The sequence below is a fragment of the Pteropus medius genome, unplaced genomic scaffold, assembly GCF_902729225.1.
Source record: "Pteropus medius unplaced genomic scaffold, Ma_sr-lr_union100, whole genome shotgun sequence".
NCBI classification, from domain to species: Eukaryota; Metazoa; Chordata; class Mammalia; order Chiroptera; family Pteropodidae; genus Pteropus; species Pteropus medius.
This window is the reverse complement of record NW_024346667.1, coordinates 4,382,367-4,399,730: the sequence shown is the minus strand read 5'-3', so window position 1 is coordinate 4,399,730 and position 17,364 is coordinate 4,382,367. Positions and strand designations below refer to the sequence as shown.

At 41.9% G+C, this 17,364-nt stretch overlaps 1 protein-coding gene across 1 annotated transcript in view; it reads left to right on the top strand.

The window, feature by feature from the left end:
- ELP3 (elongator acetyltransferase complex subunit 3) overlaps window positions 1-11,555 on the top strand; it is a 71,965-nt gene extending 60,410 nt beyond the window's left edge. The window contains exon 15 of the mRNA XM_039875899.1: window positions 10,033-11,555. Coding sequence (XP_039731833.1) covers window positions 10,033-10,109 — 77 coding nt within the window. The 3' untranslated portion in view covers window positions 10,110-11,555. The remainder of the gene's footprint in view (window positions 1-10,032) is intronic.
- Window positions 11,556-17,364: the final 5,809 nt, after the last annotated feature.

Here is a 17,364-nt window from a genome sequence, read left to right as displayed (position 1 = left end):
GAAATTACTTAAATCCTCTGTTTTTAAAAGTTGATAGTAAACCGTAACAAATAGGAAAGTTCATTAAATAGTAAACAAGGTCAAGAACATACCCACACCCAAAAAGTGCCTCCCGTTGACCCTTCCCAATCATGATCTCCTCCCCCTCCCCGCTCCTTCCCTTCTTTCTTTCCCCTCAGGAGCCTAATTGTTTTTGGTATTTTCTTCCATGTTTGTCTTTATATTCTACTACCTAATTTCGAATCCCTTAACTGTAAAGTTTAGTTTTGTTTTTAATTATAGGTAAGTGGGATCATTTTGGTGTATTTTTATTGTTGTTCCAGCTATTCTTATACAACATTTTTTGTGAGATTGAGTCACATTGTATGTGGCTATGCTCATTTATTGATATGTAGAATCCTATTATGCAGATATCTCACAATTTATCTGTTTTACTCTTGCTGGATATTTTGGTAGTTTCCAGTTGGGCTTATGAATATCCCTATATATGTATCTTGGGGCTCATAAACACACATTTCTATGGAATATATACCTGAGAGAGTACGTGTGTTCAACTAAGAATCTACAAAGTGGTTTTCTAAAGTGCTGTTTTTACTCCTATCCCACTAGGAATGTATGAGTGTCAGTTGTTCAATATGATGAGTACGTAATGGTATTTCTTTATAGTTTTAATGTACATTCCCTGATGACTAATGAAGTTGACTGCCTTTTCATGTTTACTGGCCATTTAGATACCCTCTTTTCTGAAGTTTCTGTGTATGGAATATATTTTCAAAAAGCCCCGGGACATTATTACTATTGTTATATACAGTCAGTATATATTTAGATTTACTAATATGTTTACCACTTTCTTTGCTCTTGAATCCTTGCAGCATCTCTAAGGTAGTTTATTCGTTTTCATTGACATCCAGGGTTCTGTGATATGGATATATCACAATTTATCTGTTTTGCAAGTATTATTTTCTTATACCTAAAGAATTTTAGTAATATGCTGGTAGGAAATTATTCCAGTATTGATTGTATGCGATGTCCTTATTTTGTTTCATTCTTGAAGGAGGTTTTCACTGAGTATAGAGTTCTGAGTGTACATTTATTTTCTTTTGACACCTTCTTTCTATAAGCTTAAATACTCCTGACTTTTCTGACCTTGTTCTAGGATGTAGTTCATCTTTGTCACCAACTCTATATCTTCGTTTTAAAAAGGATTCAAGTTGTTATTGAGAAGTATCCTCTTCCCAGTAGTTCTCACATTCTCGTAAGCCATATCTGTTTACTAAGGTTTTTATTGCCCGCCTGTGTTATCAGACCTTAGTGAAATGGAAATAAGGTCAGCATGTTTGTTTCTTCTAGTGATTTATCAAAACAAAGGACACTGAAAAACTAGGCACATATATAGGAAGTAAGTGATCAAGACAAGTCACATGTCCTTTCTGTACTGTAAATGGGGTGTGCTGTTACAGAGCAGACTTGACTGTTAGGGCCAGGGTAAGGGAAACAGGGTTGAGCATTACCCACAACCCAGGCACTGCACTTCCTTAAAAATGCTGTGAGCCATGGTATCAAGCAAGCTGGGTCTGAATTACAGCTCTACTTCCTCACTGTGTGACCCTTTCTGAAATTCACATTCCTCATAATAATTCCAACCTTATTAGGTTTTAAGTTGGTGCAGCATCTACCTGGCACTTATTTAAGACTCAAAGTGTCTTCCTCCTCTAGCTTTATATATACTATAAAGCATAAACAGCTGTGAAGTTGTTGCTGCTTTTGTCTTGAGATGGAGTTGGTCAAAATTACAAGCGAGGTTGAGTTTAGGCTCACATCCTACTCCTGACTTACTTTCTCTTTTAAAGGGAAAATGTTGGATTTATACCCTTAGAAAGAAAAGGCGGTAGTAACGTGAAGCAGCAGAGTTGCTTTGCAGCCAATTCTGGTACCATATTAACTAGTTTACTCCTTTTGCCTGCTTCCTACCCCTATGTTTTCTAATCAGAGTAGAATTTAAACAGCTAGATTTGGTCCATTTTCATCTTCATTCAATCTTCTTAAGGTTTTGTGATTTCCACCAACACCCCACCCCGCTCTTTTATGAAAGAGCACCAAGCAACTCATAACCTGCTCCTGTAGCCAGTGGCTGGGGCAGTTGCCATGTACATTTTATGTGATTGACTTTCTTCCTCAGTATTTAGAGTAAGCAAAACTGTTTAAGCTAAGTCCTATACATCTTTCAAAGAGAGGGAGAGAAGGTCAGAAAGCAGAGGCATCCTCCCCATCCCACAGCTAGAGGCTTGAGGCTTAAAGGCATTTGGTACAGAAAAAAGATTAGAGACATGCTGTAGCCCCTGGTCTCCCTCAGGCTGCAGCTTCATTGGGAGGTCCAGCAGCTCCTGGCAGCCAGCCTTGGGAACTAGGAAGGGGTCTAACACACTCCATTCCTGTCATCCCATGCAGAGTGACATTCTCTCTGTAATTGAATGCTTTGCCTTGGGGCTGCATCTACCTAAGGTAACTGCAGCTGAAATGTCATGTGTCATTTTGATATCAAGTTTATGCATACACAGAAGTTTACTTTCTTCTCCCAAAAGAGATGTACATCCTGGGGCAGCGGTGGAGGCCAGAAAGGTAATACAGGCTGCTCACTAAAGCCGGATATCAGGATATCACTGTAAGCACATTTCAGGGCATTCTTTTTTTCACCTTCTCATTTTATCACAACTGGTAAAGTGATAAAGATAAAAAGATTTATCCTGTCTCCAAGAGTAAGATAAAGGTCACCACCACCCCCACCCCACCCCACCCCACCCCACCCCCCATTGATACAGGTATATTCTGGTTGTTAGGTAACTTGGAGGATAAAACAAGTGCTCTACTAACAAGTGTTGGCTTTGCTAATGGGGCACCCTGAGGACGGCAGCAGCACATAGGTTTAACTCCTCATCCCCAGCCCAGGGATTGGCAGAACCATACACAGGTGGCCGAGCGGATAACTTGGTTACTTGTGCAGCCCGCTGCATCTCTCAAGGGCAGGAGCAGCATTACGCTGAGGCTTGTGAGACAGCCTGCCCACGTCAGTCCAGGAGGTTGGCTGACGTCAGCTGTGAAATGTAATTGCTTTTTCTTGGCTGCCTAACAAAAGGAAAGTTACTGTGACGAACACTGCCTAGGAGCCCTACTAAGCATGGAGAGGAGACAGGAACAGCGCGTGGCCTTCACCCCACCCGGGTGATGGTGTGTTCCCTTCCTAAGCTGGCCAACAATACTAATACTTTTGACAGCCTGATCTGCAGGTTTTAAAAATGGGGGGAAATCTTTCAAGAAAGGAGAGGCACAAAGAAATACAAATGGAGAATTTTTTGGTTTAGTTGTTTAAGTAGAAAGAGGTTGGAGTGCAGACCAGGTAGAGGTCAGACCTCTTACCCCATGATACTTAAAGCTTCCCAGAGGCTCTAGAAGTAGACTTTCCATCCCAGTTCTATTGCATGTTATTAAAAATTGAGAATAAGAGCTCAAATATGCTTTTCCTTCAAAAGGATATTTAGCAAAGCCCAGGTTCCTCTCTTCAAGTTAGTGGTAGTTTCTGGGCCCATCCCCTGCATAAAGGCAGAAGCAGAGCCTGGGCACCTGGATGCTCTGTTGGAATTCTTACTGAGGTGTGCTTAGTTGTACCCCATAAAGCTGTTCTTTTAACCAGCAAGCTTAGGAAATCAGGGTCCTCTGTATCACTGAACTTTGCGGTTATCCGAAGGCTATCTGGTCCTGTTAGAAGAAAGGAACAGCTTCTCTCACCACTACTGCTGTTTACGGTGGACACTTTTAAATTGTGGCTAGTTGACCCTTAACACAGGGGTGAGGGGCGCTTACAACCCTCACATTCCTAAATCCATGTATGTAATTTAAGCCCCCCACTCCATTTGCAGATTTCCAACTTAGATCAGAAATACAATTGCCCTTTGAATTGCGCAGGTCCACACATACACATGTAAACCTTGTTGTTTAAGGGTCAGCTGTACTTTCAATATTTCAATTTTGGTTGACATGCAATATTATTAGTTTCAGGTGTACAACATGGTGGTTAGACATTTATATATCTTACAAAGTGATGACCCGATAAGTCTGGTGCCCATCTGACACCGTGCACAGTTATTACAGTGTGAGTGACTATAATCCCTGTGCTGTGCTTTATTTACATCCCTGTGACTGTTTCTGTCACTGGCAATTTGTACATCCTAATCCCCTCACCTTTTCACCATTCCCCAACCCCCGTCCCATCTGGCAACCATCAGTTCGTTCTCTAATCTACAAGTTTCTGTTGTCTATTCACTTATTGTTTTTTAGATTCCACATATAAGTGAAATCATGGTATTTGTCTGACTTATTTCACTTAGCATAATACCCTCTGGTTCATCCATGTTTTCTCAAATGGCAAGAATTCATTCTTTTTATGGCTGAGTAATATTCCATTGTTATTCTACATCTTTATCCATTCGTCTACTTAGAGAGCTTCCATATCTTGGCTGTTGTAAATAGTGCTGCATATATCTCTTCTAATTAGTGTTTAGATTTGTTCAGATAAATACCCAGAAGTAGAATTTCCAGGTCATATGGTAGTTCTTTTTTTAATTTTTTGAAGCACCCTCATACTGTGTTCATAGTGGCTGTACCAGTTTACAATCCCACCAACAGTGCAGGAAGGTTCCCTTTTCTCCATATCCTTGCCAACACTTTTGCTGATTTATTGACAATTGTGAGGTGACATCTCATTGTGGTTTTAATTTGCATTTTCTGATGATTAGTGATGTTGAGCATCTTTTCATGTCTATTGGCCATCTGTATTTCCCAACAGAGAGATGTCAATTCAAGTCCCCTGCCCATTCTTTAATTGGATTGTCTTTTTGGTATTAAGTTGTGAGTCCCTTATATTTTGCATATTAATTCCTTATGGGATGTATCATTGTGGAATATCTTCTGTTCAGTAGGTTGTCTTTTCAGTTTGTTGATGGTTTCCTTCACTGTGCAAAAATTCTTTAGATGTAGTCCCAATTGTTTTTCTCTCTTCTTTCTCTTGCTTGAGGAGACATACCCAAAAAAGTATTGCTAAGAGCGATGTCAGGAGTCTACTGCCTGTTTTTTTCTAGCAGTTGTATGGTTTCGGGCCTTACAATTAAGTCTTTAATCCATTTTGCGTTTGTTCTTGTATATAGTATAAGAGAGAGTGGTCTAGTTTCATTGTTTTGCATGTATCTCTCCAGTTTTCCCAGTGCCATTTATCAAAGAGACTGTATCTCCTTTCCTCCTCTGTCATAGATTAATTGACCATATAAGCGTGATTTTATTTCTGGACTCTGTTCAGTTCCATTGATCTATGTGTCTGTTTTGATGCCAATACCATGCTGTTTTGATTACTATAGCCTTGTAGTACAGTTTGATCTCAAGTAGCGCGATTCCTCCAACTTTGTTCTTTCTCAGGATTACTATGGCTATTTCGTTGTCTTTAGTGGTGCCATATAAATTTTAGGATTATTTGTTCTAGTTCTGTGAAAAATGCTATTGGTATTTTGATTGCATTGGAGTCTATAGATTGTTTTGGGTAGTATGAACATTTTAACCATGTTAATTCATCTGAGCCTTCAGCAAGTCAACCTTTTTGCTGGTGGAAGGTCTTGCCTCAATGTTGGTGAAAATGCAATATCTGCGAAGTGCAATAAAGTGAAGCATAGTGAAGCAAAGCACAATAAAACAAGGTTTGCCTCTTAATAAGTCTGCAGGCATTTGGTGCATGTTGATTACATGCCAAACATTGCACTAAGTCTAATAAGAGTCATTGACTTCCAAGAGCTTACATTCTAAAAGGAGAGGTAAACGTACAAGTAAAATAAAGCAGCGCAGTTACGAGACTAGAACAGCTGGCATGGAGAGAGGGGGTTATGAATTCCGGCTTCCTTGTGGATAGGGGAAGTAGGTGCAGAGGTCCTCTGGCAGTAGTGGTGTCTCAGCTGGGGCTTCAAGCATGAAAGAGTGCGCTGCGGAGGTGGCTGCTGCTGAGGGGGTACAGCAAAGCCATAATGGTGGCTCAGGGAACTTATGCCTGGTGTGGTAATCCCGGACTGTAAATAGTAAGGTCAGCTATGGAGTAAGGTCAGCTGTGGCAGGAAATGACTTTGTATACAGGCTGAGGAATTTGAGCTTTTTCTTGAGACACACCATTAGCAATTTTAAGGAGGAGAGTGGCATCGTCTGAATTACTGCTCTGAATTCTGATTTTAAATGGTAACTTGACTTCATCACTCCCTGTCCTCAAGCTTACATGTAAGTTATAATATATTCACTTATAAGTAATAGGAAACTCAAAATGGCTTAAACGCAACATGGAACCTTGAAGATATGCCAAATGAAATAAGCCAGTCACGAAAAGACAAATACTGCATGATTCCACTTCCATGAGGTTCCCAGAATAGTCAGATTCAGAGACAGAAGTAGAATGGTGGTTGCCAGGGGTGGGGCAAATTGGGGGTTAGTGTTTAATGGGTATGGAGTTTGTTTTACAAGATGAAGAGTTCTAGAGACGAGTGCACAGCAGTGTAAATGTATTTAATACCACTGAACTGTACACTTTAAAATGATTAAAGTGGTAAATTTTATGTGTATTTCACAACACAAAAAATTACCAAAACAAATGGCTTAAACTGAATGGAAAACATATTTCATAACAACTCTGTAGGTAGAGTTCCTTCAGGGCTGGGTAAATGCATGGTTTCAGCAGTATCAAAAAGGGACCCAGATTATGTCCACCTGCCCACTCTGCCGTCCTCCAAACATCTGCTTCCTCCTCAGCCAATTCCCCTTGCAAGACAACATCCTAGAAGAGACCCTCTGCCCCTATGCCTCTTTAAGAGCAAGAAAGGCCTCCAAAATCACCTGTTACTCAACATCTCCACATGAATGTCTAATAGCCATTCCATCAGCAGCATCTTGGACCTCTCTTTTTATGTCACACCCTGCAACGATCAACATTCTTTTGACCCTGCCTTAAAACCATTTCCAGATTCTAGCTACTTTTTACCACATCTTACCTAGATTATCACAATACTGGTCTCCCTGTTTCTACCCTTGATTACTTATTCATTCATTGAAAAGAATATTTGAGTACATAATATGCGCCGGGTATTACTACCAATTCTACAGTGAATAGAACAGATAAAAATCTCTGACCTGGAACTTTTATTCTGTTCTCAGATATTTAAAAGTGATCAGTCTGATTGCTGTTTTAAGTTAATCTCTCTCTTTTGATCAAAATCCTTAGATTCACCTGCCCATGCTAATAGTCTCTATATGTTGCCGAAGATGAGGAAAAATCGGGTTTTAAGTTTGAAGTGCCTTTGCCTCTACTGACACTGTCATGTCACAGAGCATAGGTCAGTTTGCATGCTGATGGAGAAAGGGAGGTAGACTAGTCTTTCACAAGTAGGATTCTAGAAATGGAAGCACTGCATTGAATGGCTTCGGAGGCATCTGTATGATAGTGATCACCGACAGCAGTTTAACTACCAGCCTCTCTTCCTGCCTTATTTTGCTGAACTTTTTGGACACATTGAGCTCTCAAAACACATTGGAACATCTGTTAAATGCATGTGCCCCTTCACGCGTGTTTTTGAGATATTACATGCAGTAAAGTACATTTTAAGTGTACCACGTGATTACTTTTTTCATGTGTATGTTCCCATGTAACTAATTCAGATCAAGATTCATTTTTAGCAGCACTCCAAAAGACTCGCTTGTTCCCCCTTTCAGCCCATAGCGTCTTCCAAATGTAACCAATATTCTAACTTCTGTCACCACGAAATTAATTTTGCCTGTGTTTGCACTTTGTGTTGATGGCATCTTTTATATCCGGTTTCTTTCATGCAAAATTAGGTGTGTGACAGTTATCAATGTTGTAGATAGCTACAGTTTTTTTTCATTGCTGTATAATATACATCATGAAAATATCACAATTCTACTGCTGATATTTTGGTTCTGTCCTGTTTTGGATATTATGAATAGCATGTCATTCGTTCGATGTAAGCATTCGTTTCTCTTTTCAATCGGGAGTGTAATTGCTGGATCATAGGCTATGCTTATGGATACAGACTTTTCGGAGATAGTATAAATGGTGAAGTGTCGGTGCTCCTCTGAGGATTTCGAGATGTCCTCTTATATTCAATGGCTCTGAGCTGCTGTGTGACCCATTATTTGTTCATGTTTTTGTCTTCTCTCTGCTCTACCCCTAGCCACAATGTTGAATTCAAAGTATAATTGTGCAAGATGAGTATCAGTAATCCTTGGATTAGAAGGGAAATTCTCCAGTGTTCTTTCTGTTACCGCCATCCTATCAGCTTCGGTTTCATTTAATAGTTGAAAATTTTTGAAGGGAGTAGGAAACAAAACATGATTGGAAATCCTACTCCTTAATAGCAAATGTTTGGGCTAAAGCATTAGGCTAGAATTGAAAGAGCTAACAATTACTTGATTTCATGTACAATACTGGTCACTAGGAGTACAAAGTGATGAGCAAAGTGAACAGAGCTCACCCCAGGTATTGAGGCAGACCAACAACCATCACAGTCCACTGTGGGAGGCAAAGCACTGAAGAAAAACTGTTTTCTGTGTTTTCACTTACTTTACACAGTATTCCCTGAATACTACAAGACTGCTGACACAAGATGTGGTTTTCCACACATCATCCAATTCTGCAACACCAGCTGGGTGTCCTACAATTAAACTCAATTCCTACACTATCTCCCTGGAGACAGTGTCACACCTCCCAGGTTAAGAGCTCAGTCCCACAAGACGGCTACTTCAGATGCCAGTCGCAAGTCCGAGTTGTTAACCTGTGCTCTGACCACTGGGCTATACATTGGAAGTTCTACAACCCCCTCCTCAGGTTTAATTAATTTGCTAGAACAAAGGCCTGAAAGGTAAAGAACCAGACAAAAATTCACCAAGACCGGAACATGGAGTTTAAGGGGAGAGTAGTGGCACGAGATGAAGCTGGACATCTAAGTGGACACCATAACAGGAAGAGCTTTAAACAGTAACAGCCAGTGTTTCTGAGGAGTTGGCCTTTTCCAGACCCTGGGCTAATCACTTTTCATGGACTCATTTAATACTCAAGATCCTTAAAAACATAGGTCTGTCATTACAGATGATAAAATGAAGGTTCAGGGAAATTAAATAAGTGGCCCAGCCCTGGACCTATAAAATGACAAGTACAGGTCTTATCTAACTGATCAACAGCCTGTTCTCTTCACCACTCCTATAGATACTACCATATAAGCCATGCTTTTTCCTATGTGATTGTTTTAATTTGAGGCATCATTTAGTGTTTCTCAAACATAATACATAGTTCTTTTAAAGAAAAAGTTCACAGATCTTTAGGATTGACTTAAATCAGCTATATTCCTTCAGTGTATACAAACATAAAACTAGTATAAACTGGTGCTTCCATTGCTCATATATCAAAATAAATGTACCCATTAAGCAAACAAAACTATAAAACTAATAAAATGCGAGTTAGGTAGCATTAATTTAATGTGACTGGTGATATTGTGCTGCAGTTGTCACTCACGAGGCGTGAGTACGGCGTCGACGCTAAAGCACAGGCCCTGTTCGCTAAGCATACCTCTGCCACCAGCGGCTCTGCGGGGGGCGTGCCCCTGCACCTCTGCTCCCTTCCAACTCCCAGGAAAGCACGGTGCTGTCGGCCTGCCTTTGGAATGTGGACATCACACATTAAACCCAGCTGAAGTAGTGGTGCGTGGTGCCAGCAGGACTGTAAATGTGCAGGCTCTGAAATACAGTTTCTATATTTTAATGCATCTTGAATTCAAAATAATAGAAATGGTCCAAACTTATTAAAATGAGATTTGATCTAGAATGTAGTTTCATCTGTGAGAGTGGGAGAAGGAAGGACTATGGCTATGAAGGGAGCATTTGTTGGCTTTTGAGTTATCATACTTAGTAGTCTTTTCTTACTTTTGCATTTTTGCTTCTTCACAGGGGTTGGCACCAGAAATTACTACAGAAAGATTGGCTACAGATTACAAGGCCCGTACATGGTAAAGACGCTAAAATAACAGCCACACCAGTCTACCTTGATGCAGTATTGTCCCTGGCAGGAAATAGATTCCAGATGTCTTGACTGCTCAGCAGAGAGGCTGAGCAAAGCAAGTGGACCTACTCTGTTCCCCAGCACGAAGCTTCACCCTCATCCTGCAGCTGCAGAGACTGGAACCTGTTTTCAGAGCGGTGGCCGGGTGGCTGCTGTCATGCAGGGAGCCTCTGGCTCTCAGCGCTCCATGCCACCCTTTCCTGCGTGTTCTCAACAAGCCACTTCAGTTTTCAAGGCTTAAGTCGTGTACCCGGTTTCTAAATTCTGCATGCGGCCTGCAGGTGACCTACTTTGACTCAGACACAGTGACAAAAACAAATTAATCAACTCATTTAGACATCATGATTCATGAAGTAAAACTAGGTATTGTCATTGGAAGAGTAAACTTAGGAGTAGGTTATTTATATGCTGTAGGGACACAAAGTCAGGTTGGAACCTATGAAAACTGACAGACTTTGACTACATAACCATTCCAGCACAAGAAAACGAGCTTTTGTTTCAATGGAAACCATTCTGGTTCCTGGTGTTTATAACAGTGTGATAGGAGAGAGGAATTGAGGTTGTGTGTGTTTCAAGCTTGAAACCAGCCTTTTTCATTTGTGTGTCTACCGTCTACTGTGAGCCATTACAGACATCCTTAATTTCACATTTTTTATTGTCTGTACTTCCCCTACTCTTGAGAACTGTAAAGCTGTGGCTTCCCTTTTGTCTCTCCTGTACAGGCAGAGTGTGACATACTTGTGTCTTGGGTGGTGTGATCCTAAGTCAAGATTTCCTCCCACAGAAGCTGTTCCCTGCATTTTAATTCTTTAAGATAGATGTTGATTTGTTTTAAATAGAGAAAGATGAATTCAACTCATATGAAAGCAAAAAAAAAAAAAAAAAAAAAAAAGCAAAACAGGCCCAAATCTAAAAATGGGGGAAAGACTGGCTTTTTCAAAGGTATCTTATAGAACTGCCTCTTTGTAACGTCCAGGTAATCTAAGGAGACTCAGCCTGGAGAGGGTCAGTTCTGAAAGAGCATGGCTTAACTCTGCACCCCTCGCTTCTGTGGCATTTTACAAAGGTTTATTAAATGGAATTGATTCCCCTAAGAGTTTCAAGAAATAAAATCTTCAGCATACGAAGAAGAATCACGTAATGTTTTTTTCTCTCCCTGTAAACGCGGTGACATTTGCCATGAATTTACAGGTTTGGGTTTCCAATCTGTGACACTATTCATTTCCTCCTGGGTGCCGTTTGCCATTTCATTAAACTGCCACACGGCAAATGGCATTGGCTTTCTCATGGGCTCACTGTGGAACTAGAGAGGCTTTCCATGAGTGTAGTTTAGGGAATTTAGCTACTTCTCGATTATGCTTGTTTTCCCTTTAAAAATGAAACTATTAAACTAATAAAGCATATACCATAATGGCTCTTAGCGCACATAACTGGAGAGAGAATAGAGAGCGTGCTGGCCTCTCCCTGCAGTGTGACCTTGACTTAACACGAGCATCTCTAGGCCTCCATTTTCTCAGCTGTCGTATTTACCTAAATGGATCAAAATGTGTAAGGTACAGACAAGTCCTTTGTAAAATTACAAAGGCATTCACATGTGAGGTTTATTTTTAAATGTCAATTTAGAGAAGATTTTAAAACAAAATTGCCAAAGACTCGCCCATTACTAAGGGATAGTAGTCATTGTTTCATCTGAATTTTCATTTCAGGGCTCAGGAGAATTCCTACCTCTTTCCAGCTCATCCTCAGGCTTCCTTGGAGTCTCCTAGCCTTGTGCAAATATGCAGAACTTTTAAAGCTCTGCATGGGTAGATCTCCTGCAGCCTTTCTGCCACTAGAAGCTTCAGCTTCTCTCCTAACTGCTGAGGACTTTTTCTAGCATCGATGGCACTTGGTGCCTCCATGGCCTGGCCAGAGATATGTGCTCTCCAGGCCAACAGCTGCCTCATAAAGATCAGTCAGGTGTGATCTCAGGGCCTCGGCATGAAACCGTTAAAGCTGCAGCTTGTATTCGATCTGTACTGAACGACTTCTTAGCAACCACCGCAAACCCAAATACCTCTGCTTTTAGTTCACCTTGTTAAATCACCTAGAAGTTTAAAAAGATCGAGCCATATCGAAAACAGACCAAATCTATTTGAATAGAAAATGAGATTTAAAAAAATATATTAACCAGTGAAAGAGCCTGATAAAGCTGTTTCTCAAATGGGAGAATGAACGAACCACTTTTAAAGGAAAAAATTTCTACTAACTCAAAAGAATACTGAAATGTACAACTTAAAACCAAAGCCGGAATGTTCTCTGAAAACATCTTTCAAATTGCAAATTTTCATTTCCAAAGGTTTGTTTTTTTTAAGGTTAGCGTGTAATTGAAAACAAATTTTGTGAGGCATTCACAGACCCCTAAATTTATGAAAGAGCTCACAATCTGGGCTCCGAAAACCTGGGCTCCTCTATGAACTCTGAAGCTTCGGACGAGTCCCCTCACCTTGAGCTACTGTCTCCCATTGATAACGTGAGATAGATACCCCTCTCAGCAGGTGCAAGGATCAGATGTGGTCACATGTGAAAGACATTGCATAAACTATGATATTCTCTATAAACAGCTGTTACTCTAATGAAGTAGTTTCTTGACAGACGTGTGACTTGGGACAAGTAAACGCACTGCCTCTCAACAAGTTTCCTATCTATAAAATGGAGATGAAAAGAGTGCCTCCTTCATGCAATGATTGTGAGGAATGAATGAGCGTGTGTGTGTGAGGTTCTTAAAGCGGGGCCTGTGGAACATGAAACACTAGAAGTGGTACGAGCTGTTACTGATGTCTAACAAGTATGGTATTTGGCCCATTTTAACAAGAGTTTATCTGTTGGCAATAAAACTGATTTTTGCCAGAAGCCAATATCAGAAGAAGAGCATCTGGTGCTCTGAGGCCTTTTCTTCTCCCATCCTCTAGTTGGTCCTTCTTTTACATTCACGTAAATCTAGGGTTGCAGATCATCAGATCCATGCTTTGAAGGACAAGAGACTAGCTGAGACTCTGCAACAGCAAAAAGCATTTCGAAATATCCCGGTAAGTCTGAGGGCTTCCTGGAAAATTGTCCAGCATCAGTACGGACTGCAAATCCCATGTGTGCTGGTAGCTATGTCCACTCCGGGAGTCCCTCTGACGGGGGTGGGGAGGACAGGCGGTCTGACATTACTCTATGTTAGTTGTGTATGTCAGCAGCACGTTTGTTTCATTCTATGAAAGTTCCAAAAACTTAAGTTTACAGACTTGTTACAGAAGTTGGTTTTAACAGACACATAATCAAATACATGCCTGGAGAAAGCAGCACACCAGCTGCTTTTCTACATCCAAATGTGCAGCATTATCTCCCGTCTCTTCGCAGGCTGAGAACACTTGACCGCCTGGAAAACACCTCCGCGTGCTGAGTCTGTGCAGCAGGCCCCACATTCTCTAGGTACCCCTCACTGCAGGCCTAACGGTGAACACTAGTCTCCCCCTAGTGACAAATGAGGACGTGGGCCTTAAAGGCAGAGCCACCACGTCCAGTTCCAGTCAGTACCAGTCCTAAAATGTCTGTGGGTCACATACACTCATGAAAAGTGCCCCCAGAGCAGCCCAGCCAGCAGCCCTGGACTCGGCCACGAAACGGATTTCGGAATTCAACCTGAGTCAGTGACAGATTTCCTCATGCCTCTCTACCTCCCATTTTCTTTTTAAGGGGGAAAATGTTTTCCCTCTTTACACAGAAGCGGACCCCAACAGGTCGCGAGCCATGAGCCTGCTTTCATACTTCATCCCCACAACGAACAATCGGTGCGCAAAGTCATCGTCTCAGGTTTTACCATTGCAGACAGTGGAAGTGAACGATCTCACCAAGAGAAAATGCAAAGCAAAGAGAGTCTGCTCTTTTTATTTAAATAAAAATAGCTTTAGGGGTTCTAAAAATTATATATGCTCGTATGTATCGAAATAAATGAAATAAAACGAAAAAGCACAAGATAACCTGAAATCTTACTGTCAGAGGCAGCCATGCACTGCAGTGACTGTCCTTCCATCCACCTCCCCGAACACACACACGGTCAGGTTTGTATTAAACAGTCACACTGTGTGTTGCTTTGTAACCTTTTTTGCTTGACAAAATGTAATGTTAACATACGGATCGACATCATCCTTTTTAATGACTACCTAATATTCCATTGTCTACAGGTGCCACAATTTAAGTAGGTATTTCACATCACATTCTTTTTAGTCTCATCGTCACAATGGCTAGAATCACGTGTTAAGCATGGGGACGCACACATGATTGACTCCATACTGAAATTTGCTGCTTTAAATTTTTTGTCTATGAGCACTCACGCAGCCACAGCAGGCTTCCTCAGTGTCCCTTTAATTCTACTCCCAAGTCTCTCAGTCCTTCATTCATGACCCACCTTCCAGGAGGTGGGGGAGAAGTAAACCTGTCTGGCACTTGGCCTTTTTTATTCAGAAGACAGCAGCACATTTAATCGTGAACAAGTCCCATCAATACAAAATGCCAAGCTGCCGGTTTACTGAAAGGCGCTGGAGCGTGAACATGATTTTACTGAGGTTAGAGGTGACTGTACCTTATATTTTTCTCCCCTGAGAGAAGTTACTGCTTCAAGACAGATTACTTTGCCAGCTGAAGCCCTGCACAGAAGGTTACCCTCTTGTCTTAGGGACTGTTCTTGTCTGCAAGGTTAGCGAATGTGAGTGCCAGGAAGGTGACAGTAGCTGCTGTCCCGCCCAGGGCAGGTGGGGAAGGGCTCAGGACTCGGATCCCTCAAGAAAGAGCGGGCCCAGCAGTCAGCTTCCTGGGTTCGACGCTTGCTTCTGTCTCTGTCTAGCTTTGCAAGAACGAGGGTCTTAGACCACTGCACGCCTGGGGTGTTGGGGCAGCAGGCAAAGGATCTTACACATTTACCTGAAGAAAAGGAAAGGAACACTGGGGAAAAGGAGGAAAAAGGAAATGATACCTGTTGAGCAGACAGGCCTGGTCTTGCCCTCATGACAGTCCTGAGGTAGGAATTATAGTCACCATTTAAATGAGAAACCAAGGTTCGAAACAGTGAGGAAATTAACCAAGGCCACAAAGCTAGCCAGTGAAGAGCTGAGTACAAAGGCAACAAATTGACTTGCAAAGATTCAAGGACTCTAATACCTAGGAGCAGTAGTAGCTCTAGAATTTTTTAAAAAGGTTTCAGGCTAACAGTTGGGTCGGGAAAGGAGTATTTGAAGCTGCATTTGCCTAGTAGATACTGTTCGTCCTCCACCCCACCTGCCTTATCCTCTTCTTGGTACAACTGCCAATGAGCTCTTCTTTTGAAAACTACTTGATGAAATATGGCCAAGATATACATCCAAAGCACGTGAGAAGGGGGCAATATGGAAAGAAGGAACTAGCAGTAAGTAATCAATCTCTTTATATAGAGAACTGAAACTAAGTAACTGGAAGTTACTATTACAGAAAAGAATGAAAGCTTCTGAGTTAAAATAAAGGATTAAATACACATCTAGTTTTGCTCCAACCCAAAGCCCACACAAGACTAAAGGGGATTTTTCTTTTTTTTTAAATCTGCAAGAAGAAGAAGAACAAAAGACAAGATAAAAGTGATAAAATTATGGAAGCTATACAGCAAATGGACAGTAGTAACTCACTTAGCTCTTGAGACTGATCAGTGGAGAAGTTCACAGCCAATACAATTTATATCACAGAAACTTCAAAAGCCACAGGAACTGACAGCACCATATACTGGAGAGCAAGAGGCCAAAACAAGGAGGAATGATGAAAGTCGTCTGACAGCAGTTAGGTCCCTAGGTCCCCATATTCATTCCCTCCATTAAGCAGATGCTCTGCTTCCACCTCAGCAATAGCCTGGAGGACCTTTGGATGAGAGAACTCTAGACAAAGTTGAAGGTCAGGCTAATAGAACAGAACAAGATGATTAAGTGAACCCCTGCGTACCAAATAGTGAGTACTGAGACTTCACTTGTCTTTCCCAGTGCCATTTTTCAGAATGCTGGCAGCCAAACTACTTTGCAGGCCAGAAATTGAAAGGCTCTTTTGAAGAATCCAACCAGCCCTAGAGGAAAGACCTAAAGACACTGTCATAGAATTTCTCAAGAAACAACCCAGATGGCCACTCCACAGCAAAGTCAGTAAACTCTCCCTTGTTAGGAAATGAATGTTTGTGTCTCCCTAAAATTCATATATTGAATCCCCATCCCTCAGTGTGACTGTATTTGGAGGTAGGGCCTTTTTGAAGGTAAACTGAGGTCATAAGGGTGAAGCTTTGATCCAATAATATCCGTGTCCTTACAAGAAGAGACAGAAGAGGAGAGTGGCATCACCAAGGTGACGTAAGTCCCTCCTGACTTGGCTCCCCCTCACAAGAACAACCAACAACTATTCTTGTCCAACATGGACAAGACACCACTGAAAGAATCCTGGAACACAGAGATGAGGCAGAAGCGCCCCCTGAACCACATAGGCCAAGACAGATAGCATCTGAGGGTCAGGGAGTGCAGACCACAGTACACCCACCCCCTGGGACAATGAAGCACCACATTGAGAGGTCCCCTCTAAGTCTATGGTTCTTCTAGTGGGAAAAGAAAGCCCAGAGAGGACATCCAGCTCCCCCAGCATTGTGCGTCACTTTACGGGAGCACCCATTCTGGTCTTTCCCCACAGGGATTGTAGGGGAATCTATAGGACTTGAGCACTGGGAATCTGATTGTAATGGAGAAGCAGAGAGGGGCTTTCAACAAGCAGCACATGAATCGTGGCAAAACCGAGTTCCTACCTGCAGTGCCCAAATAGCCCCAACCATTGCAGCTGCTTTGCTCATCTGCAGAGCCAAGGGAGTGGCACAGTCTGACCAAGGAACTCAGTGGAATGCAGGTCTGCCTGATCCAGGTCCTCAAAGAGCTTTGCCAGCTCTGAAGCCTGGTCATCCTCACCCAAGCAGGGGAGCTGAGTCACAGCCTGTCTCATTGCTGAATATAGCTCCCAGCCCTGCCTGAACAGAAAGTCTAGCCAGAACATCTGGAAACTGTGCAGCCCAACAACACTCAAGCAGAGAGTATGACAAGCAGAGCTGATCATCTGCAGAGCAAAGCCAGTGGCACCATTTGGCCAGGGAACTTGGGGCGGGGGTCAGCTTGAGTCAAGTCCACAAAGAGTCTTGTTGGTCTTTG